The sequence below is a fragment of the Bos indicus x Bos taurus genome, chromosome 12, assembly GCF_003369695.1.
Source record: "Bos indicus x Bos taurus breed Angus x Brahman F1 hybrid chromosome 12, Bos_hybrid_MaternalHap_v2.0, whole genome shotgun sequence".
Lineage (NCBI taxonomy): Eukaryota > Metazoa > Chordata > Mammalia > Artiodactyla > Bovidae > Bos > Bos indicus x Bos taurus.
This window is the reverse complement of record NC_040087.1, coordinates 11,731,993-11,758,628: the sequence shown is the minus strand read 5'-3', so window position 1 is coordinate 11,758,628 and position 26,636 is coordinate 11,731,993. Positions and strand designations below refer to the sequence as shown.

Genomic DNA, 26,636 nt, shown 5'->3' with positions numbered 1-26,636 from the left:
TAAAGTTGATTCTCTTAAGTAGACAATTCAACTTCTAAATGAAAATTAGAAAAAAAATGCTTCAATTGCCTATTTTTTAGGGTCATGAGCTGAAGAAAATACATACAGAAAGATAGATTTATTATCTAGCCAGTGTTTTCTTAGTCAGAACTAAGTTATACTTAATAGAAGTAAATAGTTAATGCTAAGTAACACAAAGAGTTTCAAAGCCTAAGGGAAAGTAATACTTTGGAATGAATGAAATAATCATATACAAAGCATTTTAGAGGCCATTCTAGTGAGTAGACAGTGAAAACATACCAGTTCACTTTGAGTCTAGTATAATCATGGTACCTAAACCAGACAAGAATAATATGTGAAAGGAAAATTATAAATCGCATTCATGGAATGTGTACAGAAATCCTAAATGAAATGCTAACAAACCAAGTGTAGATATATATTATATATAATTTATCCATATAAATAAATTATGAACAACCTGGAGTTACCTCAAGAATGTGAAGAAATTTCAATATTCTTTTTTTAAATTTACCATATTAGCATGAGTGAGTAAGAGTGAAGTCACTCAGTCAAGTCTGACTCTTTGCAACCCCATGGACTGTAGCCTGCCAGCCTCTCCGTCCATGGGATTTTCAGGCAAGAATACTGGAGTCAGTTGCCATTTCCTTCTCCAGGAGATATTCCCAACTCAGAGATCGAACCCGGGTCTCCTGTGCTGCAGGCAGACTCTTTACTGTCTGAGCCACAAGGGAAAGCCTATGAACACATTACATATTAACATATTACTGAGAAAAATTTTCATTTTAATAAATCATTAAAAAGGATTTGATAGAACTCAGCAGCCAAACTTGAAAACAAACCAAAGCAGAAGTAAACAAACAATATGCTTAGCTAACCATGAGTCAAAGAGGAGTTCTTAATCTGGTAAAGGGTAGGCCCTAAAATTTTATAGCAAACATTCTTAGGATATATTGCTTTATGGAGTTAGGAACTAAACGAGAATGTTGTCTCTTGTACTTTTAGACTGGCTAAAAGTTATATGATTAGCTACATAAAAAAATTCAAGAGAAGCTTCATGTAAACTACATTTTAGAACAGTTGGAATATAGTGATATTACTTATACACCCAAGTCAGTGATATTCCTATCCATATATTCCAGTAAAAATCAATAAAGAAGTCGAATTTTTAAAAAAATAATACCATTCAAAATAATAATAGAAAGCTTTGCAAACCTAAGAATAAATTTAATGAGTGGCATATAATGCTTTAATGGAAAAAAGTATGAATCTCTATTAAAAGTTGTAAAAGATTGCTGTGGGAAATGGGATACTATACTGTGTTCAGAAAACAGAAGATTTAAGTATTCTCAAGCTGTTTTTTTACAGATCAAGACGGATCATCCTTCTGTCTGTCTAAGTGTCAGAAGATATTTTGGAATCATAGAAAGCTTTGACTTATCAATCCATCCTTCCCACCCCACCAGGTTTTTACCAAGCCTTGCAAGATCAGCATTAGAAAAAAATCTGGCAGATGCTGCAATAGAAATAACCACTGATAATAGTCCAGAGTCTGAACTGGAGGATTACAAATGTAAGTATTTGAATCATTTCTCTTTTAAGTGAATTATTAAACATTTGTATTATTTATTACGTGTGTGTGTGTATGAAAATTGCTCAGTTGTGTCCAACTCTTTACACCCCCATGGACTGTAGCCTGCCAGGCTCCATGGAATCTCCATGGAATTCTCCAGGCAAGAATACTGGAGAGGGTTGCTGTTGCCTTCTCTAGGTTATCTTCCCAATCCAGGAATCGAACTGAGGTATCCTGCATTGCAGGTGGATTCTTTACCATCTGAGCTACATATTATTATATTAATAATAATGTAATAAATTATTATTATTTCAGTTAAAAATGTTTTTGTTCTCCACCCATTTTGTTTCACGTATTGTGTTGAAGAATCTTTTATTTAAAAAAATGTTTCCTTTATTTCAGTGCATACCAGATGTAGGTTCTCCCCCAAGAGGTCACAATTGACATGAATATTAAAAGCTCAGAGAATTCCTACTGTAAATAAACATGTAACTTTGTTTTACCTTTTATTTCAAGGGTATTTCACCATAGGACCTAGCGTTCTGTTCTCTTTGCACATTTACATTTTGGGGACCACCAGTGTGCTACAGGACACGTTTGGGAAACTGTCTAGGTTGATGTAGACTGAAATAATACTCTGAGTATCACTTCATGCCTCTTACTCCTTTCATTTCTACCTGGTTGTCTTTTGTGCTACTTTTATTTTGGATAGCCATAAGTATAATTTGAGTTTGGGAGAGGTTTAGATCTTTCTGTAAAAGTATGCTGTTCTTCATTTAGAGCACAAAGACAGGTTCTCTGTTTTTTAAGGGTCGTTAACTGTCTTATAAAAATATCCAATGTGTGATCACTCTCTTAAAGGGACTTATTGTGACTTTCTTTGCAGTAGATGTTTTTAATAGTTGATACACTGGAACGAGAACTTTATATTAAGGAGATAAGGTGATTTTTTTACAGTAAAACTATAAACTCAACATACTGATGGATCTGGCTACAGAAACACAGAGACAACTCAGAGACAGAATAACTCTGGGACTTGGAGATTCATAACAGCACTTGATTGAATCCGTCAACATATCCAAAAAAAAAGAAAAAAGATTGCATCATTCAAATGATAGATTGTTTAATCTCAGTAATAAGCCAGTGCTGGCAGTTCCCATCTAAGCCTTGTGTAGGAAGGAGATAAGGAAACTAAGAGACTTTTGACTTATCTGGTCCCATTCATCTTTAATATCTTCTTTCTTATAGAGAATTCCTGTAATTTATCCTCCTGTTCAGAGGATGAGGTTCACCAAACAGCCTTCTGATAAGGATTTAGCTTTCCATGCAAGTCTCCTTCTGATTAAAATGCTGATATAGAAACCATATATCATGTAGTCTATATGAAATTTTCCATTTTCATTGCAATGTAATATATTGCAGTTCTGGCTTTATATATCAATTTATGTATAGATAAAAATATATGTCTTTAACATTCTCCTGGGAGTCGGGTGTGCTCTCTGTTGTAAGGATAAAATCAGATTTTGAGCCTAGCAGACTGAGGACCTTGACAAATTTACCAAATTAATGCCATCCCATGAGATTTCTTAGAAGCCTGCTAGCCACCTTTCACCAGGGAAGTACTATCATCACCATTCTCTGAGTGCCTTTCCCTTTTCTAGCTTGAAATTTTAGCAATAAACATTAGCTGAGTTATTTAAATTTTCTTAAAGTCCTAAATCTACTGAATAGGTATCTTTCATAAACTAAGCCATGCTACTGCTACTCTAAGTCACTTCAGTCGTGTCCAACTCTGTGCAACCCCATAGATGGTTGCAGCCCACCAGGCTCCCCCATCCCTGGGATTCTCCAGGCAAGAACACTGGAGTGGGTTGCCATTTCCTTCTCCAGTGCATGAAAGTGAAAAGTGAAAGTGAAGTTGCTCAGTCGTATCCGACTCTTAGCAACCCCATGGACTGCAGCCCACCAGGCTCCTCCGCCCATGGGATTCTCCAGGCAAGAACACTGGAGTGGGGTGCCATTGCAAACTAAGCCATCAGATCAGATCAGTCGCTCAGTCGTGTCCAACTCTGTGACCCCATGAATCGCAGCACGCCAGGCCTCCCTGTCCATCACCAACTCCTAGAGTTCACTCAGACTCACGTCCATCGAGTCAGTGATGCCATCCAGCCATCTCATCCTCCGTCGTCCCCTTCTCCTCCTGCCCCCAATCCCTCCCAGCATCAGAGTCTTTTCCAGTGAGTCAACTCTTCGCATGAGGTGGCCAAAGTACTAGAGTTCCAGCTTTAGCATCATTCCCTCCAAAGAAATCCCAGGGCTGATCTCCTTCAGAATGGACTGGTTGGATCTCCTTGCAGTCCAAGGGACTCTCAAGAGTCTTCTCCAACACCACAGTTCAAAAGCATCAATTTGGCCTCAGCCTTCTTCACAGTCCAACTCTCACATCCATACATGACCACAGGAAAAACCATAGATGGTATCAAATGCTGTTTGAACCTGAAGTAACGTGTCATCTCAGCATACAAGTATGTAGTAAATTCACTGCCACAGTCCTTGTCTTTCCCTTTATAGTTTTATATAGGGTCTATTTCAGAGACCTGATGGACTTCCTGGTGGCTCAGATGGTAAAGCGTCTGCCTGCAATGTGGGAGACCTGGGTTTGATCCCCGGGTCAGGAAGATCTCCTGGAGAAAGAAATGGCAACCCACTCCAGTACTCTTGCCAGGAAAATCCCATGGACGGAGGAGCCTGTTAGGCTACTGTCCATGGGGTCGCAAAGGGTCAGACACGACTGAACAACTTCACTTTCTTTCTTTCAGAGACCTGAAAGTAGTAAATAAATAGTAAATTCTTGGTGTGGCAGCTCATGGTTTTCTCTGCTAATAGAACTTGTGAATGAAAGGAAATGGCAAGGAGCTATTGGAGGGAGAGGCCTACTGTGTTTTGGCAAATGTGTAGCACTCAGTGGTGATTCAACAGGCTGGGAGTGTAATTATTTAAACCTCAAAATTGGTCATGGTACTCCATAGAAGCAAATATTGGTTTCTCTCCTTGTTTTTCAAAGTGCTCTAGCACAAAAATAGCCAATTTTAAAGAGAAGGGAGAAAAGATGGGACAGTTGCCTAAGACATTGTAATTGTCTACCTGCTTGCTCAGGTATATCCACAGGATGAAATTTATTTGGAGATCACACTGCAGAAAGAACATCGTTGTTTTTGTCATTTAGTTGCTAAGTCATGTCTGCCTCTTCGCCACCCCGTGGACTGTAGCCCACCAGGCTTCTGTCCATAGGATCTCCCTGGCAAGAACACTGGAGTGGATTGCCATTTCCTTCTCCAGGAGGTTTTCCTGACCCAGGGTTCCCATGTCTCCCGGCTTTGCAGATGGATTCTTTACCACAAAGCCACCTGGGAAGCCCAGAAAGAACAGCATCCTATACTAAATTCTGTTTTTAGCTCTACCCATACTAGCTGGGTGATTCTAAGCAAATTATTTAATTCGTGTTCTTCTTAACTTCCTCATAATTCTTGTCTCCTTGTTAAGAGATTTACATGAAATCATGTGAGAAAACAATGAGCCGAAGCTGAGGTCTGGCACATGGAAGGTCCTCAATAAATAATAGCTTCTATGATGGTCAGTACGACCACAGCAACTGAAACTGTTACGTTGTTATCATGGACCTTCAAATGTGACGTGCAGTGATAAGTGTCTCTCCTTTCTGTAGAGAACACATGTGAGATATGTCCCCTGACTGGAAGAAATTTATAACTTAGTTTCATGGCTTTAAGGAGCTCATTTTCTATTCTAGACCAACTATTTAAAGCAAATAGGGAACAATACAGTATAATCACCACAGAACGACGGTAGCGCCTGTGGCGCTTCTTTGGAGGCACAGATCTGGGCCTTTCCTAAAACTAGTGGTTTGAAAGGTCTGGGGTCAGTTCATCTGTATTTTTGACTAGAGCTCTAGGGGATTCTTCTATGGGTTCTAAAAAAAAAAAAAAAAAAAAGATTATGTTCATGGTACTTTAGAATTTTCAAATATATGTATTTTAGAGTCTCTGACCAAACAGCTCATAAAGGTGCCTTGCCTGAGTTCTGGGTTTTTCCATTCTCAGTCTTATCTATATGTTGCTTGCGCCATATGTTGTTTTAAATAAAATTTTTGATATTTTGAAACATCTTCATCCTTTTTTGTAGAGCTTTTAAGATTTTTTTGCAAAGCTATAATGTTTTATTACTACCTTCAAGCTTATTTCTTTTAGATGTTAGATTAAAATTCCTTGATGAGCCTACAAAATGTTAAAGATGCTATATTGTATCCTGTTCAGGCTGGACTTGGCTTCTCTGAGGACAGGCCTATAAGTAATTCTCTGTCCTATGTGAAATGTTTAGGTGAAGTCTCTTCTGGATCTCTGATGATTGGCACGGTTAGTGCACCAATCTATAATGCCCACGAGAAAATGAAAGTGCCTGATGTTTTGTTCTATGACAACATCCAGGTAAGATCAGGATTTTGCAATCATGGGTAATTAAATCACCTCTTACACTGTGGTAATTAACTCCAGTTCAAGTATAACTGATGTCTGTGTTTGTAATCTGCTAAGTCGCAAAGAGTCGGACACAACTGAGTGACTGTACTGAACTGAATTGAACTGAAGTTTCATTCAGATGTTGCGGAATGAGGTGTTGAAACATCTTTTATTAGTGCATTGTAAAGTTATGAATTCTTTCCAAAGTTACTTGGGAATGGAAAGAGTTGCTGCAAGGATTAAAGTAATAAATTTTATATGCACACATAACTATACTTTAAGTAAAATGAATATATTATTAAATTAAAAACAGAAACCACTCGTATTCATTCTCCTGCATTTTTGTTAGTTAAATCATTTCAAGTAATTGAAAGGATGTGTCCTGTGTATTCTTTTCCTCATGTTTCTTTCCTTTTTCTGAAAATGCCTAGTATTTTTCTATTCTTTACTTTTTAAAATCATTTTTCAGTGGACCAGAGTAGACAAATTTCCACTTGTATATGGTGCTTCCACCAAGACACAGAAATAAGTGTGTGCCCAGAAAGCTGTATTATAGATGTTCACTTTAATAAGAAATTTTTCCAGAGAAAATTATTCATAATATAAAAGGATTTTTTCTTTTCCAGATTTTCTGTCATGTGGTCATATATTTATTTTATAATATAAAACATACTTAAATATTTCTCTAATATTTGGCCACCAATTTGCATATATATTATAATCCCACATGTACAAATTATGTTTGAAGTACTTCTTGCCATTTTCTCTATATTAAGGAATTAGAGAATTAAAGTAAATTATTTTTATCTGCCATTCCCCAATTCTGATTATTGTCCTAATTTATATCCCTACATTATATTAACAATAAAAGGTATCTAGGCAAATTCTTCTTTCTCCATAAAAGTCTTGATTAAATATTTTTGAAGTCTGTCCAAATTATAATTACCCATGACATAGTGAAAGGCATAGCCTGGATTTTCTTTTTCTTTTTTTTTCATTCTATGGGCCATTAACTAACATCAGTTTTATTTTTCTTCCAAAGAATTAATGCTCTTACACAAGCAGGGAACAAAAGAACAGAAAATAAGGTTACTTATAAGGCACAAGGGAATAAAGAATCTTGTCTGTCAAAGACCAAAACATGCTTGTAAGGAAAATATTTTCAAGCATTTGTGCTACCACACTCTGTTCATGTAGTAGAAAGGAATGAATTAAAAAGAATCAGGAAACTTTGTCATAAGTGACAATTTGAAAAACTCCATGGCAGCAAAGATTGGAAAGACTTCCCAGTGTGTAGGAATGGAGGAAATTCAGTAGCAGGGAGGGCCATTGTGCCCTTGGACACGGCATCTGTTGCCATGGTGTTCGTGACCCAGACGTGGAGGACCGCAGTGCTGCTGTGAACTTTACGCAGTGGCCCTGAGGGATTTCTGTAGCCTGTCTCCAAACGTACCCTCTCTTCACAAAGCATTATGAATTAACCATTAATGAAAAGTGCTAGCTGTGCCAGTTCTCGGAACGGTGACTTGATTAAATTCAGTTTTGTTGTGTGTGTTACTATTGTCCTTTCTGCCGCACTTCACCTATGAAGCAGTGTCTTCCGTGCCTCTTGAATATTCAGGTGCTTCTATACCATCTTGTTCTGTGCCTGTGGTCTCCTTGCCACTCTGTGTTGTAATTGATTTTTAAAACACGTTTTCCACACTACCAAGATAAAACCTTGTGTTGTTGTTTTAATTTTGTATCTCTAGCGCATAGCATAGCAGTGACTATTGAGTAAATATGTGTTGAGTGAATTAATGAAAGAAGGAAAAAGATTTTGAATGTTCTTAATTAGGAGTATATTTTTATTATATCTTTCTTTAAGGAATATTTTACTTGCAGTAGTAAAGAGGAGAAATTGGAGGAGCGATGAGTAGCCTCTTAAACCTAATGAACTTCAGAGCTGAAAAAAAATTTTTTTTTAATGTCTGTTTTGTATCTATGCTTGGTCAAAAATGGTCAAAAAATTGGTTCAGGTTTTTAAACCCAAACAAACTTTTTGACCAATATCATAACACAGAGATTAAAGTACATACATACACAGTTCCAGGGCTCAAGTTGCCTGAATCTCGCAAGGGGAAAAGCAACCAGGTGCACGTGGTTACTGTACAGTGTGACTGAAGTACACACAGGTTACTGTGGTAGCATCAATGAGGTGATGGTCCCGGGTTGGAGGATCCTGGAAAGTGAGTTCACTAGGTAAAGTTGAAAGACTCAGGCAGAGACACTAGCATCTGCAGAGACGTGACTACATAAGAGTGGAGCTCGTTCAGGAAGCTACATCTAATTAATTGTCATAGCCAGAGGTGAGGTTTAAAATGGAAGAATGACAAGACGTGAGGCTGATGAGTTAAAAGGTCATATTATATGGGCCTTGCTAATGAAGGAACTGGGAAACTATTCAGAAGAAGTGAGAAAGCTGTTGAAAGCTTCGAGGAACATTTTTACTTTTGCTCACTTTGCATTCATTCTGTATTATTACCTGTGAGTTGGAACAAAAACAGAGAGGGACTAGTTAGGAGGCAGTGGCAGTGGTCCAGGTGGACTTAGGGAGGGTCTGAACGAAGACAGAGACAGCGGGGACAGAGCGGAGAGGGCACACCGGAGCCGCACAGGAGGCAGGGAGAGCCGACGGGGCTTTCTGTTGGATGGAAGTCAGAGAGCCTCCCTCACGGAGCACGTGGTCTGCTGGGAAGGTCCACAGAAGAGTAAAGAGGAAATGATTCTCCACTGTGCAGGGGATGTGCCTGAGACTAAATCAAAAAGATAAGGAGTAATCCTTGTTCCAAAGGTATTAGTTATTCACAGAGTTTTGGGGAAGAGAAAAACTGACATGATTGTGAACCGAGAAATGACTGTCAGTACCGTGGAGCACATATTGACTCAAGGAGACACTGAAGTTTGAGATGCCACATTGGTGGGTAAAAATCTAGGCAAGAGATGAGAAAGGGAAAAAAAAAAAAAAAAACTTGGATGAAAGCTATGGGAATGGGGGAAAAAAATAATAGATACAGTAAATTTGAAGTGGCTGGATAGCTTAGATTTAGCTTTTGCTAAGGGCCAACTGAGTTGGGCAGGAAGATGGTGATGATTGGGTCAGGTTGTAGAACATGATGCTATTAATTGGGATGAGAAATACAGGCTAAAGCATGAAGCTGTGGAGAAAGGAATGAGCCACGTTTTGGGTGTATTAAGTTCTAGTAGACTGGGAAACAGCCAAGTATAATTCAATATTTGCTCAGAAATGTGGGGCTGGAGTCAAGAAGAAAGGTCTTGCTGTTGAAGATCAGTGTAAAGTTAGTGGTTGAAGCCATGGAATGGATGAGTGGATTTAGGGAGAGTTGGGTCAGCAGTGACTCTTCCAGCACTGAGCTGCACGTTGCCCTCCTTCCCCCTTCAGATGGGTGCCCACATACAAGAAGGCTTAACCTGGTCTGCCCAATCCCGTGGTTCCCAGGAAAGCAGGTAACAAGGGAGTGAAAGAGAACAGAAAAAGGAAGAAAATCAGTATTTAAGGAGGAATTGCTGCAAAAAGAAGAAGATACAACCCAAAACACCACGGAGAAAAACCGTTAGAGAGGTAGAAGGGAATCAGGAGAGGAGACCTTGAAGAAATTGTCTGTGGTACCGAGGGGGCCGAGAGGTTAAGAGAAGAACTGTGTAGGCATGACCTTAGCCTTGGCTAACATTTGTTGACTTGAATAATTCTAGTTAGGTGTAACCAGGGCAAAAAGTAGGAAGACATGAGAAAAAGTAAAGACGACAGCTATAGTTTGGATTATTATTCAGTATTCACATTGTTTTTTACCTGCTAGCTAGGTGTTTGTTCCAACTTTTCAATCTATTTTTCATGGAGATTAGGCCAGGTATTTCTGGAAGAACTTAATGTTTTCTGGAAATCAGCACTGATTGTTCATCTTAGTTAGAAGAGTTCTGCAGACCAAATTATCACTAGAACTCAAATTAGAAGACAAATGTTGTAAGTCTCCCTTTTAACTTGGGTAACTGTGTACCCTCGTTTACTCAAAATAGTCCCTGTTTATACTTGTTGTCCCAGCATAATTATTAATAACATCTCATTTTATTCTAAAAAGTACTCCAGAATGAACAAAATAGCTCACCCTACTTCAAGCCCCATTAAAACTCCAGTTCCATGGTTTATCTGAAAGCATTTTTAAAAAATTACCAAGATAAACATTAAGGAAAACTCATCTGTTCTTGAAGGAGGGAGAAAACTTTTTTAGTTTTTCTAGAAACTCTGCAAGAAAATATTGGTATTGCTTAACATGAGAAGTAAAAGGAAAATATTTTAGATGTGGGAAAAAAAAATCACAAACCAAGTTTAAAAAAAAGACTGGCAAACGAGAACAATATCTACAGCATGTATAAGATGCAAAAGGTTAAGTTGCCTTTTTCACAAATAGAGAACTTCAATAACTTTAGTACTTTGAGGCCTTTATTGTTTTGATACAGAAAACCAAGAGGAAATAGGGATATGAATCGTTCCAGGCTTTAGTTCTCCCTTTAATCCTGGATGAGCCTTTTTGACCTACTTATGATTGTCCTATTTTTCAAGATACAAAAGAGCAATGTAATTTCCTCTGTGACTACTGTGAACAACTTTAATGTTATTATATTGTGTCATGTTTTGAACTTAAAAATATGAAAAAATTTTAAAAATATATAATTTTTTGGAGTATAGTTGCTGACATTTTTAATTCTAAACCTACACGTATGCATTGAAAGTCATAGTTAAGAAGTCAATGTAAGATTTTCCATGAAATCTCCAATTGTTTTAGAAAACCTTTATATATTTATATTAGTAAGTTTTAATTTAAGTATCACATTAAATTATAAGCCAACTCTCCAAAGTACAATAGCTGAAAAATATTTGAGTCCTATTATAAAAACTCTTTGAAATATGTGTCAGTCAGTGGTTGAGTCTTGCTAAGGTAGACCATTTCAGGTCTTCAATATGAGTCACCCAATTGGTTATATAACTTATTTTTGACCACAGCATGCATTTTAATATTTTAGCATAATCAAATTGAGTATTTTCTATTATAATAGATGTTTTTCTTTCCATGAAGATATCTTTATAGCTGTCAACTTTCTTATTTCGCCTTGATTATGCAAAGCACAATTAACCTTTAGTCGTTTTTCCTCTAGCACATGATAGTGATGGAAGATATGCTCAAAGACTTCCTTCTTGGAGAACACCTGTTATTGGTCGGAAACCAGGTGAGTTATGGCTGAAACCAGGTACTAATGAATACTAATGAAACCAGGTACTAATAATAATACGGTTTAAAAGCCGTATGTTTCTTCTGCTTGATGGAGTAAGTTTTCAAAGATGATTTTTTTTTCCCCTAGCTAAATGACTAGTTGAAATTAAACAATAGGGTCTTCTACTTTCTAAACTTTAGAATTACCTCAGGGCTTAAATCACTACCACCCACCAGCCCCATTCAGTCTTCCATCAATTCCTATCCATTCTGCCTTATAAATATCTTCTTTCCGACACCTGTCACCCAGCCCAGCTCACCACCACCTATCACTTGGATTACAGAAGTGGTTTCCTAATACGAGGTTCTTAGACCCAAGCTTACACCCACTGTGATCCACTTTCCACTCTGCAGCCAGATGGATACTTGTGAAACCAAAATCAGTCTTTTTTTGCTCAAGTTGGTTCCCCATTGCCCTTCAGATCAGATCAGATCAGATCAGTCGCTCAGTCGTGTCCGAATCTTTGTGACCCCATGAATCGCAGCACGCCAGGCCTGCCTGTCCATCACCAACTCCCGGAGTTCACTCAGACTTACGTCCATCGAGTCAGTGATGCCATCCAGCCATCTCATCCTCTGTCGTCCCCTTCTCCTCCTGCCTCCAATCCCTCCCAGCATCAGAGTCTTTTCCAATGAGTCAACTCTTCGCATGAGGTGGCCAAAGTACTGGAGTTGCAGCTTTAGCATCATTCCTTCCAAAGAAATCCCAGGGCTGATCTCCTTCAGAATGGACTGGTTGGATCTCCTTGCAGTCCAAGGGACTCTCAAGAGTCTTCTCCAACACCACAGTTCAAAAGCATCAATTCTTCGGCGCTCAGCCTTCTTCACAGTCCAACTCTCACATCCATACATGACCACAGGAAAAACCATAGCCTTGACTAGACGAACCTTTGTTGGCAAAGTAATGTCTCTGCTTTTGAATATGCTATCTAGGTTGGTCATAACTTTCCTTCCAAGGAGTAAGCATCTTTTAATTTCATGGCTGCAGTCACCATCTGTAGTGATTTTGGAGCCCAGAAAAATAAAGTCTGACACTATTTCCACTGTTTCCCCATCTATTTCCCATGAAGGTGTAGTCTTTAGTATGGCTTCAAGGGTCCTTCAGGAGCAGCCCCTGCCCACCTACCCAGTCCTAAGGTTTGGCTTCCTCCTTTCTTGCATTTGGTGTTAGCTTGAGCCACATTGAGGGCTTCCCAGGTGGCTCAGGGCTAAAGAATCCGCCTGCCAATGCAGGAGACCTGGGTTCGATCTCAGGGTCAGGAAGATCCCCTGGAGGAGGATATGGTAACCCACTCCAGTATTCTTGCCTGAGAAATCCCATGGACAGAGGAGCCTGGTGGGCTACAGTCCATGGGGTTGCAGAGAGTTTGACGAGACTGAACCACTAACCTCAATGAGCTACTCTGAACTTCCTTCAGTCCTCAGCTCCACTCTGGTCCTCGAAGCACGTTCTTCTCTCTGCCTGGAGCACTCACCATCCCCTTCCCACACCCCCCTTCCCTAACTCCGGAGGTGTCCTCTTGTCCCAGCTGAGTTAGGCTTCCCCTGCTTCTGCATAACTTCCTTCCGTCTCCCCATCATCACACTCGTCATGTGTCACTGTGTCCACATGTAGAATGACTGTCCTCCCAGCTTGTCTGCTCCTCAAGGGCAGGGACCGCGCTTCTCGCTCATCCATGTCCTTTGTTCCTGGTACAGTTCTTGCTGCCAAGCAGTAGATACTGAATACGTGTCTATGGAGGGATGGATGGCATTTATTCTAGTATCTAGAGGTTTCTGAGAATTTTCAGTGGAATTACCAAACTCAGAGTGAACGGCACCTTTGGTTTTTTAAGTTAGTTTAAAATTAAGGATAACAAGCTTTCAAAAGAAGTTTGGTCTTTTTTTCTGTCTTTTAACTTATAAAAACAATGCATATTCTTTATTAGTGCCTCAAACTTGATTTAAAAAAAAATAAAAACGGGCCAATTGAGTGTTTTTTGTTTTTTTTTAATAAAAATGGGCCAGTTGGGCGGTTTACTGGTTGAGTTCACAGACTTGGCAGTTAGCTGGCTAGAGGTCCAATCGCAACTGTTTTACAGATGGCTGTAGCTTTGGGCACGTTGCTAATCTTACTCAGGCTCAGTTTCCTGGTATCTAACCTAGGAATACAAATCATATGCACTCTGTTAGGCTAATGTAAGGATCACATGAGATAATGCATGGAAAGCACTTCTCACTGTGCCTGGCTCATGGTAGGTGCTCAGTTACAATGAAATCTGTGGGTCACTGTGTTTTCAGATTCATTTTGATATTTGGCAAAACTAATACAATTATGTAAAGTTTAAAAATAAAATAAAATTAAAAAAAATTAAAAAAAAATTAAAAAAGGACTTTAATACTCCTTTTCTTTTTTTTTTCTAAGCAAGAATTAAGCAATGAGCAATAAAATATTCACAGTCTCCTCGTTCACTATTTATAAAGTCCTACCAACTTTTATTTAGTGAAAAATAATTTTTTACTGATGAGCCTGTGTACCAGCATGGAAGGATGAGGATCAGTTAATCGTCCGACATTCAGTACTTGATACTGAGGCCCAGGAGTTCAAGTTCTCATCTGGCTCTGAACAATCATGACTCTCCTCTCACTTTGCAAAATGATGACTTGATAGCCCAGTGTACCTTAAAAAAGTGTACCTTAAAAAAGTTGTTAAACTCTGTCAGTGCATTCTTTTCTGATCTTCTGTGGTTACCTGAATTGCCTTAGACACAATCTGCTGGCATCTCAACAGCTGCAGACCAAGAATACACAGAGCTGGCGGTTGAGGAATAATTTTTTTGCTAAGGAGCAGGCTTTCAAAAGGAAGGTCCTAGAGATCAAGCTGCGATGTTCAAACAACTTTGATGTATCCCAGCTGATACTGATGTCCTGAGATTTAGTGGGTAGAATACAGTAAGAGTTTCCTGGTAAAGGCAGGGTTTATAATTAAGTTGGATAATAGAGATAGGGCGTCACAAGAGTTGTCTAAGTTGAAAGGTTGAAGTTAGAGCTAACCAGTAACCAGAGAGACAGAGAGAGCATTCTACTCTCTGGGGGACTGAGGAGAGCTATAGGGGGCTTCCCTGGTGGCTCAGATGGTAAAGAACCTGCCTTCAATATGGGAGACCTGGGTTCGATCCCTGGGTTGGGAAGATCCCCTGGAGGAGGACATGGCAACCCACTCCAGTATTCTTGCCTGGAGAATCCCCAGGGACAGAGGAGCCTGGTGGGCTACAGGCCATGGGGTCGCAAAGAGTTGAACACGACTAAGTGACTAAGCACAACACAGCACGTATAGGGTGAAGGCAGAGTTGGAGCCAAGGATTGCTGCTTCTTTATGATCAGCGAAACAGAGACTATGAAAGTACTTTGAAATCACTCTAGAGAGCTATGCGAATGTTGGTGTGAGATCCTGTATGTTGCCTCTAGTCTGTTTCTGTGTGTGTGTGAATGTATGCAGTCATGTCTGACTGACTGTGACCCCATGGACTGTAGCCTGGCAGGCTCCTCTGTCCATGGAATTTTCCAGGCCAGAATACTGGAGTGGGTTGCCATTTCCTACTCCAGGGGATCTTCGCAACCCAGGATTGAACTCACATCTCTTGGATCTCCTGAATTGACAGGCAGATTCTTTACCACCGCGCCACCTATTTCTAGTCCCAAGGTAAAGAATAAGGCACAAAGGGCTCGGCGTTGGGTGGAGGGAAGAGCAGCTCCCTCTCTACACGTGCATGGGTGAACCCAGCATCCAGTGAGGATGGAGATCCTACTGAGTTTCAGGCTTGCCAAGAGTTGACAAAGGAACCTCTGGAAGACCCTGCTGAACCCCCCCGGAGATGCCAAGCAGGAGGCGGGGTATCACAGCAACCTCTATCAGTTAGCGCTGTCGTCAGCAGGTCACAGTGTCTCCCCTTCTTTTACTGGTAGGGTGTCACCCTCCACTTTGGAGAAAGAGAAATACTGAAAAACAAAGATTGCATTCATTAGAAATTTGCTATACTTAACTGTCCTTTCTCATGTCAGAAGGGTTCTTTATCCTCTCATTATAAACCTCTAAGGTGATCAGTGTCATATAATGATACCAATGTTGCAGGAACTCTAGTTGGATTTTATAAGTAAATTCTGCTACCTGTGTCCATGAAACCATCTAGTGAAAAACTAAGTCTCTCAGGCTGTCATTTGATGTCTTCCATTGTCTAATCTCACTCCATTTGCCGTCTTTTGTCTCATTTCTCCCCTGAAAATCATGTCCTCAGATTTTAACACACTGTTTTCGAAATACCTTCTTGTTAGTTGCTTCGTCGTGTCCGACTCTTTGAGACCCCATGGACTGTAGCCTGTTAGGCTCCTCTGTCCTTGGGATTTCCAGGCTAGAATACTGGAGTGATTTGCCATTTCCTACTCCAAGAGATCCCGACCCAGGGATTGAACCCGTGTCTCTTAATCTCCTGCATTGGCAGATGGATTCTTTACCACTGAGCCACCGGGAAGCCCAAGCACCTTATCAGTGTTGTATTTTAGTGTTTGATCTTCACCAGCCTGCTCTCTTCTTTCCCCCATCTTTGCCTATTCAAATCCTCCCCGTCTCAGAGGGCAGTGTGGGATCATGGAAAAGCAGAAAGCTGGGAATCCAGAGGTCTGCCTTCCTCTGCAGACTGTTGGTCTCTGTATGTACTGTTGGGTTCATTGCTCTCTCTCCTTAAAGGGCTTTGTCTTTTTTCGTTTTTTTCTTTTTCTTATCTGTAAAATGGGTGTTTTCTAAGGTCCCTCTGGCTGTAATATTCTGTAATATACTTCTTTAATAAAGTCCTCCTGAACACTTCAGGCTGAAGGTTTGGGTCCATTCTCTGAATTGTTACAGCAGGCCATTTAGATTTCTTTTGACTTCTGTTGGACTTAAGCGTCCACCTGTCATCTCTCCTGAAAAGAGAGAGCCCCTTGAGAAGAGTCAGTTTTGTGTGTGTCTTCCCTGATGTCTTGTGCATAATAGACATTTAACAAATATACTTTAGAGGACTGCAGAGAATGCATTTCTGCTGAGTAGGCAAAATGATTTAGAAGTGATCTGAAGTTAAAATTTAGGCTTTCTTGGATTACTTTCAGGAGATTCTAAAACGAAGTGACTAAACTTTTTATTCAGTAAACTTGCACCTGTTTGATGAAGGAAATGATGAATAAGATAGAATCTATGGCGTAAGAGAAAGTACTTAGGAGAGAAAATGCTTTCGTGGCCCATACAGCTGGGTATGATTATACACTGATGGGATCAGGTCAGAGCTTGGCAGCATTATCGCTAGGACCGAATAGTGAGACGCTAATCATTTGATTTTTTCGAATAATGATTAAGTGCTACGCAGCATTTACTGGTTAACTGAGGCGCAGCCCTGCACACGTGCACACTCGCCAGGGCAACAGGGGAACTGGACTTCCCACGGCAGCTGGCGAAACGCTCAGTGGAGCTTTCTGAATATTTCAGTCCACTTCAGTAACTTTCAAACTTGTTCTCAAAAAGTAGCATCTGTGTTAAGATACAGGGACGATTCTATGGTTAGACTTTTATCTTTTCCTTTATTGAAGTACAACTGACAAGAAAAATTATATTCAAAGTGTATAGCATAATGATTTGATATATTGGGTTTGCCAAAAAGTTCGTTTGGGTTTTCCCGTAACATCTTTTTTTTTTTTTTAAATTGATTAATTTATTTTAATTGGAGGATAATTACTCTACAATATTGTGGTTTTTGCCGTACATACATCAGCATGAATCAGCCACAGGTGCACATGTGTCCCCCCATCCTGAACCCCCCTCCCACCTTCCTTCCCACCCCATTCCTCTGGGTTGTCCCAGAGTATGGGCTTTGAGAGCCCTGCTTTATGCATCGAACTTCCACTGGTATCTGTTTTACATATGGTAATATACATGTTTCTTCAGGTACATTGTGGAAAAATTTCTCCTGCTGAGTTATATACTACATTCATTATGTCACGTATTTACCTTTTTATTTATATATTTATTTGGTGAGAACATTTAAGTTTTACTGTCTTAGCAAATTTCAGTTATACAGCACAATGTTTCTAACTATAGTTACCATGTTACACCATTAGATCCTCAGAATCTATTCATCTTCTATGTGAAAGTCTGTACTCTTTTACCAACCTTTCCCTATTTCCTCCACTGCCCAGACCCTGGCAATCACTTTTCTACTCTATTTGAGTGCAATCTTTTGCACGTATGGACACCTTATCTTTGACAAAGCAGGCAAAAATATACAATGGAGAAAAGACAATCTCTTTAACAAGTAGTTCTGGGAAAACTGGTCAGTTACCTGTAAAAGAATGAAACTAGAACGCTTTCTAACGCCATACACAAAAATAAACTCAAAATGGATTAAAGATCTAAATATAAGACCAGAAAGTATAAAACTCTTAGAGGAAAACATAGAACACTCTCTGACATAAATCACAGCAAGATCCTCTATGATCCACCTCCCAGAATAGTGGAAATAAAAACAAAAATAAACAAATGGGACTTAATTAAACTTAAAAGCTTTTGCACGACAAAGGAAACTATAAGCAAGGTGAAAAGACAGCCTTCAGAATGGGAGAAAATAATAGCAAACGAAGCAACTGACAAAGAATTAATCTCAAAAGTATACAAGCAGCTGATGCAGCTCAATACCAGAAAAATAAATGACCCAATCAAAAAATGGGCCAAAGAACCAAACAGACATTTCTCCAAAGACATACAGATGGCTAAAAAACACATGAAAAGACGCTCAACATCACTCATTATCAGAGAAAGGCAAACCAAAACCACAATGGGGTACCATCTCATGCCAGTCAGAATGGCTGCTGTCAAAAAGTTTACAAACAAATGCTGGAGAGGGTGTGGAGAAAAGGGAACCCTCTTACACTGTTGGTGGGAATGCAAACTAGTACAGCCACTATGAGAACAGTGTGGAGATTTCTTAAAAACTGGAACTAGAATTGCCATAAAACCCAGCAATCCCACTGCTGGGCATACACACCAAGGAAACCAGAATTGAAAGAGACATGTGTACCCCAATGTTCATCGCAGCACTGTTTACAATAGCCAGGACATGGAAGCAACCTAGATGTCCATCAGCAGATGAATGGATAAGGAAGTTGTGGTACATATACACAATGGAATATCACTCAGCTATAGAAAAGAACACATTTGAGTCAGTTCTAATAAGGTAGATGAAACTGGAGCCTGTTATACAGAATGAAGTAAGCCAAAAAGAGAAACACCAATACAGTATAATAACGCATATATATGGAATTTAGAAAGATGGTAACAACCACTCTATGTGCAAGACAGCAAAAGAGGCACAGATGTAAAGAACAGACTTTTGGACTTTGAGGGAGAAGGTGAAGGTGGGACGATATGAGAGAATAGCATTGAAACATGTATCTTAGCATATGTAAGATAGATGACCAATGCAAATTTGATGCATGAAGCAGGGCTCCCAAAGCTGGTGCTCTGGGATAACCCAGAGGGGTGGGGTGGGGAGGGAGGTTGGAGGGGGGTTCAGGATGGTGGGACACACGTACACCCATGGCTGATTCATGTCAATGTATGGCAAAAACCACCACAATATTGTAAAGTAGTTAGCCTCCAATTAAATTAGTTAATTTAAAAAAGGTTGCACATATAAATGATACCATGCAGTGTTTGTCTTTGTCTTTGCTTAGCATAATGCCCACCAGGTTCATTACTATTAAGACTCTTAATTGCTTCCATTTGGTGTGTATGGGAGAGAAGAAAGCCACCTGTGGTATTTGTTGGCAAATGTAGAGCAGGTACTCCACAGAGGTGCCCTTTTCTAAGAACCAGTGTGGAGTTCTGTGTTCTCTTTCCCCGTGCTTTCTTCAGAGTCCTGATCGTCTGGGAGGTTCCTTGTTCAGGAATATGTACTCGTGCAGCCGTAGTAACTCAGGTGCTTCGTCAGTACCTTTTCAAATGCCCTGCTTTATTTATTAGTGGTACTTCTGGACCTCTCTTAATATCTTATGCACCTTCTCACCTGCATCCTTTACTGACCTTGTGAATCAAAACAATGAAAAAAGGAAAAGACAGGCAAGCAGAGCTACAACTGGTAGGTTAAGAATGACTGACACTCAGCTCTCGTGGGACGGTGTCACTGGTGTTTGCACTCAAATGCAAAGTGACAGCCATCTGGGGAAATGCCTGTTTTAATCACATGATTTAGTTTGAAACTAAGTAAACCATTTTTAGTAGTTGATCAGGCTCCTTTTTTACTCTTTATCTTTCTGAAACATTATATGCTGTGCTGTGCTTAGTCGCTCAGTTGTGTCCGATTCTTTGTGACCCCATGGACTGTAGCCCACCAGTCTCCTCTGTCCATGGAGATTCTCTAAGCAAGAATACTGGAGTGGGTTGCCATGCCCTTCTCCAGAGGATCTTCCCAACCCAGTGATCGAACCCAGGTCTCTTGCATTGCAGGCAGATTTCGTACTGTCTGAGCCACCAGGGAAGCCCAAGAATACTGAAGTGGGTAGCCTATCCCTTCTCCAGGAGATTTTCCCAACCCAGAAATCGAACTGGAGTGAAACATTACGTGATGACTACTCAAAAAGCAAAAAAAATTAATTAGAATTGAAGCTTTGCGCATTAAATATTGACAGAGAAGCCAGCAGTGGGTTGATATACAAATACAATAAAATGTAATGAATGCTATTAATACAAGCTGTCTAAACATAGATACAGTCTACCCAGCCTTCTGTTTTGCAAATTAGAGACTGGCTGAAGTTCATGAAAGAAACTTTTCAGTAGTTGAAGTTGTCAATTTAATGTTGCTTTGAAAGATCGCTGTTACTTGTAGCAACTTTTATTGTGAGGGAATTAAAGGGAATAAATGTTGATTTTGAGGTATCTCAATGTTTATCATCTTTATTAAGCCAAATCCCATCTTTTCTTTCCATGTATTACTATCTTTTCTAAGAATCTATGACATTAGATGAGTTTTCGTAACTGTTGGGAAGCTGAAAACAAGTCTATAAACATCACTTATAGCAACATAAAGTAGGCCCCATCTTCTTTTGGTGAAATAAAATTGATTTTATCTTTTCATTTTTCTGTGTGGGATTTTTTTTTTTTTTTTTTGGAACAGTCCATCAACTTTCCAGTAAAAGAAGCAGAATTGCTGCCTGTCAGCCAAAAGGGATAGGATACCCTGAAATTACATGTTTCACGGTCCCTTAGTATACAGTGCTGCATATTGTAGAACTTTGTTAGCATGCACTATATGCATTATTTTCTACTTACTGTAATTATAACGTTACATGTACCTTTCATGCAATTAGTTTCATGCTGGGTTTTTTAAAAAATCGTAACATGACTTTCTATTTATTTCAGCTTTCCTGACAGTAAAAAAGAGAAATGGCTATTTACTTTCAAGCCAGTGATGCTTTTATCATCACAGCTCTCTTCAGGAATAAGCTTTCTACATAGAAAATAGACTTGTGCGCATGGGGAGAGGAGAGGAGAGGGTGAGATGTATCGAAAAGAGTAACATGGTACCTCATAGTGGTTTTGATTTGCATTTCTCTGATAATGAGTGATGTTGAGCATCTTTTCATGTGTTTGTTAGCCATCTGTATGTCTTCTTTGGAGAAATGTCTATTTAGTTCTTTGGCCCATTTTTTGATTGGGTCGTTTATTTTTCTGGAGTTGAGCTGTAGGAGTTGCTTGTATATTTTTGAGATTAGTTGTTTGTCAGTTGCTTCATTTGCTATTATTTTCTCCCATTCTGAAGGCTGTCTTTTCACCTTGCTAATAGTTTCCTTTGATGTGCAGAAGCTTTTAAGGTTAATTAGATCCCATTTGTTTATTTTTGATTTTATTTCCAATATTCTGGGAGGTGGGTCATAGAGGATCCTGCTGTGATGTATGTCGGAGAGTGTTTTGCCTATGTTCTCCTCTAGGAGTTTTATAGTTTCTGGTCTTATGTTTAGATCTTTAATCCATTTTGAGTTTATTTTTGTGTATGGTGTTAGAAAGTGGTCTAGTTTCATTCTTTTACAAGTGGTTGACCAGATTTCCCAGCACCACTTGTTAAAGAGATTGTCTTTAATCCATTGTATATTCTTGCCTCCTTTGTCAAAGATAAGGTGTCCATATGTGCGTGGATTTATCTCTGGGCTTTCTATTTTATTCCATTGATCTATATTTCTGTCTTTGTGCCAGTACCATACTGTCTTGATGACTGTGGCTTTGTAGTAGAGCCTGAAGTCAGGTAGGTTGATTCCTCCAGTTCCATTCTCTAATACAATTATGTAAAGTTTAAAAATAAAATAAAATTAAAAAATAAAAATAAACAACTTTACAGAAAAAAAAAAGAAAGAAAAGAGTAACATGGAAACTTGCATTACCATATGTAAAATAGATAGCCAACAGGAATTTGCTGTATGGCTCAGGGAACTCAAACAGGGGCTCTTTATCCACCTAGAGAGGTGGGATGGGAAGGGCGATGGGAGGGAGGCTCAAAAGGGAGGGGATGTATGTATACCTATGGCTGATTCATGTTGAGGTTTGGCAGAAAAAAACAACATTCTATAAAGCAATTATCCTTCAATTAATAAATTAAAACAGTGAGAAAAAAAAGAATACGCTTTCTTCCTCCCCGTATATTACTTTCTTTTGGTTTGTAGAGCTTTATTGTATTTGAAATACCAAGTATTCATGGTGAATTTTTTGGGTTATAGATTTAGCTGATAGGTGCATAATTTTTTTTGTTGTTTAAAAACTCCTTAAGAATAAACTTCTGGGGACTTCTCTGGTGGTCCAGTGGTTAAGACTGCGCTTCCACTGTAGGGGCCACGAGGTCGATCCCTGCTTGGGGAGCTAAGATCCCCATGCCACACGGCATGGTCAAAATAAATAACCTTCTGTTTCTAAATAAGGACACTTGGATTTGGAGAAGTAGTTGCATTTTATCAGATATTTGAAGGAAGAAATAGTTTAGTAATGCAGTGTTCTAAAATGCATAGGTACCCCCCTTATATAAGAATTGTTTTAAAAATATATAGTATTTGTTTTACAAAGTAAAAGTTTAATCATCTGCATATAGTAATGTTTTCTCATTTGTGATGTTAAATTGCAAAGCAAATCATCAGAATTTAATTTGTATTTAATAAGACAGTTAATAATTCACAATTGCTTCTAGGTGAATATAGTCCAATGATGTGCTAGATTTGTCAACTTTTTTTTTTTCCTTTTTTGTTTTTCACTTAAAGTGGACCCTCTGTATGATTTTACCAAATAATAGCACTCTGGTGAAATTTTCATACTTAGGCTCTGCTTGTATTCCAGAGTCTATATTTTTTACCTTTACCAAAATTCTAATATATTATCCTTATCAAACAAAAAGTGAGCTCTGGCTGATTTTCATAGGAGATGCCTTCTCAGTCTCTGACTTTCATGTGTTTCGTGTTTTTAGAGTACTGATTCTGTGGGTACTCTTTACAATTCCATGGCACTTTCTAATCTATCAACACTGAGATCAGTCTTCAGTTCAATTCAGTTCAGTTGCTCAGTCGTGTCCAACTCTTTGCGACCCCATGAATCGAAGCACGCCAGGCCTCCCTGTCCATCACCAACTCCCAGAGTTCACTCAGACTCACGTCCATCGAGTCAGTGATGCCATCCAGCCATCTCATCCTCTTTCATCCCCTTCTCCTCCTGCCCCCAATCCCTCTCAGCATCAGAGTCTTTTCCAATGAGTCAACTCTTCACACGAGGTGGCCAAATCCAAAGAACACCCAGGGCTGATCTCCTTCAGAATGGACTGGTTGGATCTCCTTGCAGTCCAAGACTCTCAAGAGTCTTCTCCAACACCACAGATCAAAAGCATCAATTCTTCGGCGCTCAGCTTTCTTCCCAGTCCAACTCTCACATCCATACATGACCACAGGAAAAACCATAGCCTTGACTAGATGGACCTTTGTTGGCAAAGTAATGTCTCTGCTTTTCAGTATGCTATCTAGGTTGGTCATAACTTTTATTCCAAGGAGTAAGCATCTTGTAATTTCATGGCTGCAGTCACCATCTGCAGTGATTTATCTTAGCATCTGTTAATTTTATTTTCCTCCTGAAAGCCGAAATGGCTCCCCTTGCCTATCTGATAAAATCTCTTTCAAAGAGAAACGCTCAAAAAAACCTATGACCTGTCTCCAAACCTCTTTTGTAGTTCTAGTTCTTCCAAGTCAGAGTTTCTTACCCTTCCTGAGTACGCGGTGAGCTCCCCAGGTGGTGCTAGTGGTAAAGAACCTGCCTGCCAGTGCAGGAGACATAAGAGACATGGGTTTGATCCCTCAGTCAGGAAGATTGCCTGGAGGAGGGCATGGCAACCCACGCCAGTATTCTTGCCTGGTGAATCCCATGGCCAGAGGAGCCTGGCAGGCTACAGTGCATAGGGTTTCAGAGCCAGACATGACTGAAGCCGCTTAGCACACACGCAAGTACATGATGCCTTTCTATTCTCCCAGCCATTTTACATATTGTTTGCTTCATATGAACTTCTTCCTCTCATCTTTCCCTGTGAAAATCCTGTAGTTTTCAAGAGCTCAGATTTTTTTTCCCCCTGTGAAGCTTGTCTTAGTCTCCCCCAAATAGAAATAATCTTGTTTTCCTTGGAACATTTATAGTATTTTATCAGTGTTTAATTCATTTTTCTCTTAAAGTTGTTTTGATTTTTAAATTTCACCTATAATTGAATTACAAGTTTCTTATGAGCAAGGATTAAAAATGGTAATAATTGTATGTTTTACAATTTCCAATATACTTTTAAAAATCATTTCATGTAGTTCTATGGAAACCCTTTGAAATAAATATTTTTATTTTCCATACTTGACAAATAGACTGAAGCTCAAAAAGTTTCAATATCTGCTCCAGATCACATAGCTAATTAATGGCTGAGTTAGGACTCACATCTTCCAAGCTCATGCTTTTTTTCCACCATACCATGATTTTCCAGGTGGCCCTCATGATAAAGAACATACCCGCCAATGCAGAAGACACAAGAGATGTGGGTTTGATCCCTGGGTCCGGAGGATCCCCTGGAGTAGGAAATGGCAGTCCACTCCAGTATACTTGCCTGGAAAATCCCATGGTTAGAGGAGCCTGGTGAGCTACAGTCCATAGCGTTGCAAAGAGTTGGACACGACTGAAGTGACTTAGCACCCACACACACAAATTCTTATACTAGTAATACAGCAGCAATAGCAACAACAATAATAATATGTAATAGCTAACTTATATTCAGTGCTTATAATAGGCCAGGAGCTATGCTTTACATACAGAGTTCAGGGCATTTTGAATTTTTCTATTATGAAATTATAAAATATATTCTATAAAAAGTAGAGTATATAATGAACTCCTTTGTCCCCATAACTTTGTTTCAACAATTACCAGAATTGTGTTCATCTTGTTTTAATCTGTGTTGAACATATTATCTATATGTTGTCTTTTAAAAGACCATACTTTTACATAATGGATTTTTCTTATACTATCTTAGTTTTTATCTCTTACATAACCACAATCTGATCATTACACCTAACAAATTAACAATACCCCTTAATATACACTGATAGCCTACGTTCGGTTTTCCTCAGTTCTCCCCAGTGTCACTTTGCAGTTGGTTTGTTTCCATCAGCAGCCAAACAAGAGTGGACACTTCAGTTGATGTACCTCCTGAGTCCCTTTGAAAGTTGAAAGATACATTCTCCTATTCTCTTTATCCTGAGAGATATTGACCCACTTTCATGAATATAAACATTGTATCAAAATTATACCAATATCGATGAACTTACAGTGAGGAAGTATTTTCTAAAGTAAATTTCATCAACCCAATTTCACTTCTTAATTAATTTACATAATGCAATGAAACCATATTCATTTCTTCCAGACTAGAAATTTCTGTCTGAATTACTTCCCAACAATTAAAAAAATTGTTAATTTCCCCCTGAATTTTCATAGCATTTAATTTTGAAATCTTTTATACACTGTGAAAATCAGTAAGCATATATTTAATACTGACTAAGGAGGACTCTATACACATTGTTACTATGTAATTCTATATAATCCTTTGTATCTCATACCATCTGTTAATTAGAGGCTTATAACGAACAGATTTAGTTTTTGTCTGGTATGGGCTTAGTAAATGTTTGTTGAATTATTTAATATTGAGATACTGTGAATATTTTATTGCCAAAATTAAAGAGCGTGTGGATTTTGTTAATTAACCGTCTGAACTGTGCAGGGGCAGATTGTTGCCGTGTAGCATCAGAAGCACACCGTGTTGCTACGCCAGAATGATTGTCTAACGTCTGTAGACGGACGGAACAGCTTGTCCAGACTTCCCCGCCTGTGTCCCCAGCTGCTAGTGGCAGCAGGGAATTTGATAACAAAGTGTGCCGTGCTTCTCATAGCTACAGTGCTTAGGAGTCCCAAGGCTATACAATATTTGGTTTCATCAAGCATAATGATATCTTTATTTGATATCATATTATCTTGTGTCCCTTCTGAAACCTCTTGCTATGGAGTTGCCTAAAGTACAATATGGAAATTCTTTGCTGTGCTGCACACTCTCTCTTGCTGCTGTTCAGTCACTAAGACGTGTCCGACTCCTTAATGACACCATGGACTGTAGCCCGCCAGGCTCCTCTGCCCATGGGATTTCCCAGGCAAGAATACTGGAGTGAGCTACCATTTCCTCCTCCAGTGGCTCTTCCCAACTGAGGGACTGAACCAGTGTCTTCTGCATTGGCAGGCAGGTTCTTTACCACTGAGCCACCAGGGAAGCCCGCGTGTTCTCTTTGATCTTCAGTTTATCCATCCAGTGTTTTTTAGGAGTGTTTTTCTTGCCTTTGTTCTGAATCTGTATATTGCTCTTGTAAGCACATTGATTTTTTCCCCCCACAGTATTTATCTTGGCTGCTTTGGTTATACCAAGTGATGAAACTACCAAAGAGTCTAACTTTGCCATTTACAGCAGCACATGATTTCAAAGGGAAATTTCAGGGATGTGGATTTTATTATTCCTGTTTGAAAAGGAGCTTTTGACTTTGCCAGGAAGCTTTATCAGTGTGTTTTAAAGCCATGCAAACGAGTAGTGCAATCGAAAG

The 26,636-nt window shown here is 39.2% G+C and overlaps 1 protein-coding gene across 4 annotated transcripts in view; it reads left to right on the top strand.

The window, feature by feature from the left end:
- The window catches only part of VWA8 (von Willebrand factor A domain containing 8), a 401,096-nt gene that overhangs the window by 125,732 nt on the left and 248,728 nt on the right, over positions 1–26,636 (top strand). For all 4 annotated transcript variants that reach the window (XM_027557142.1, XM_027557141.1, XM_027557144.1 and 1 more), the window contains exons 18-20: positions 1,485–1,591; positions 5,987–6,093; positions 11,335–11,406. In XM_027557142.1, the coding sequence (XP_027412943.1) occupies positions 1,485–1,591; positions 5,987–6,093; positions 11,335–11,406 (286 nt within the window). The remainder of the gene's footprint in view (positions 1–1,484; positions 1,592–5,986; positions 6,094–11,334; positions 11,407–26,636) is intronic.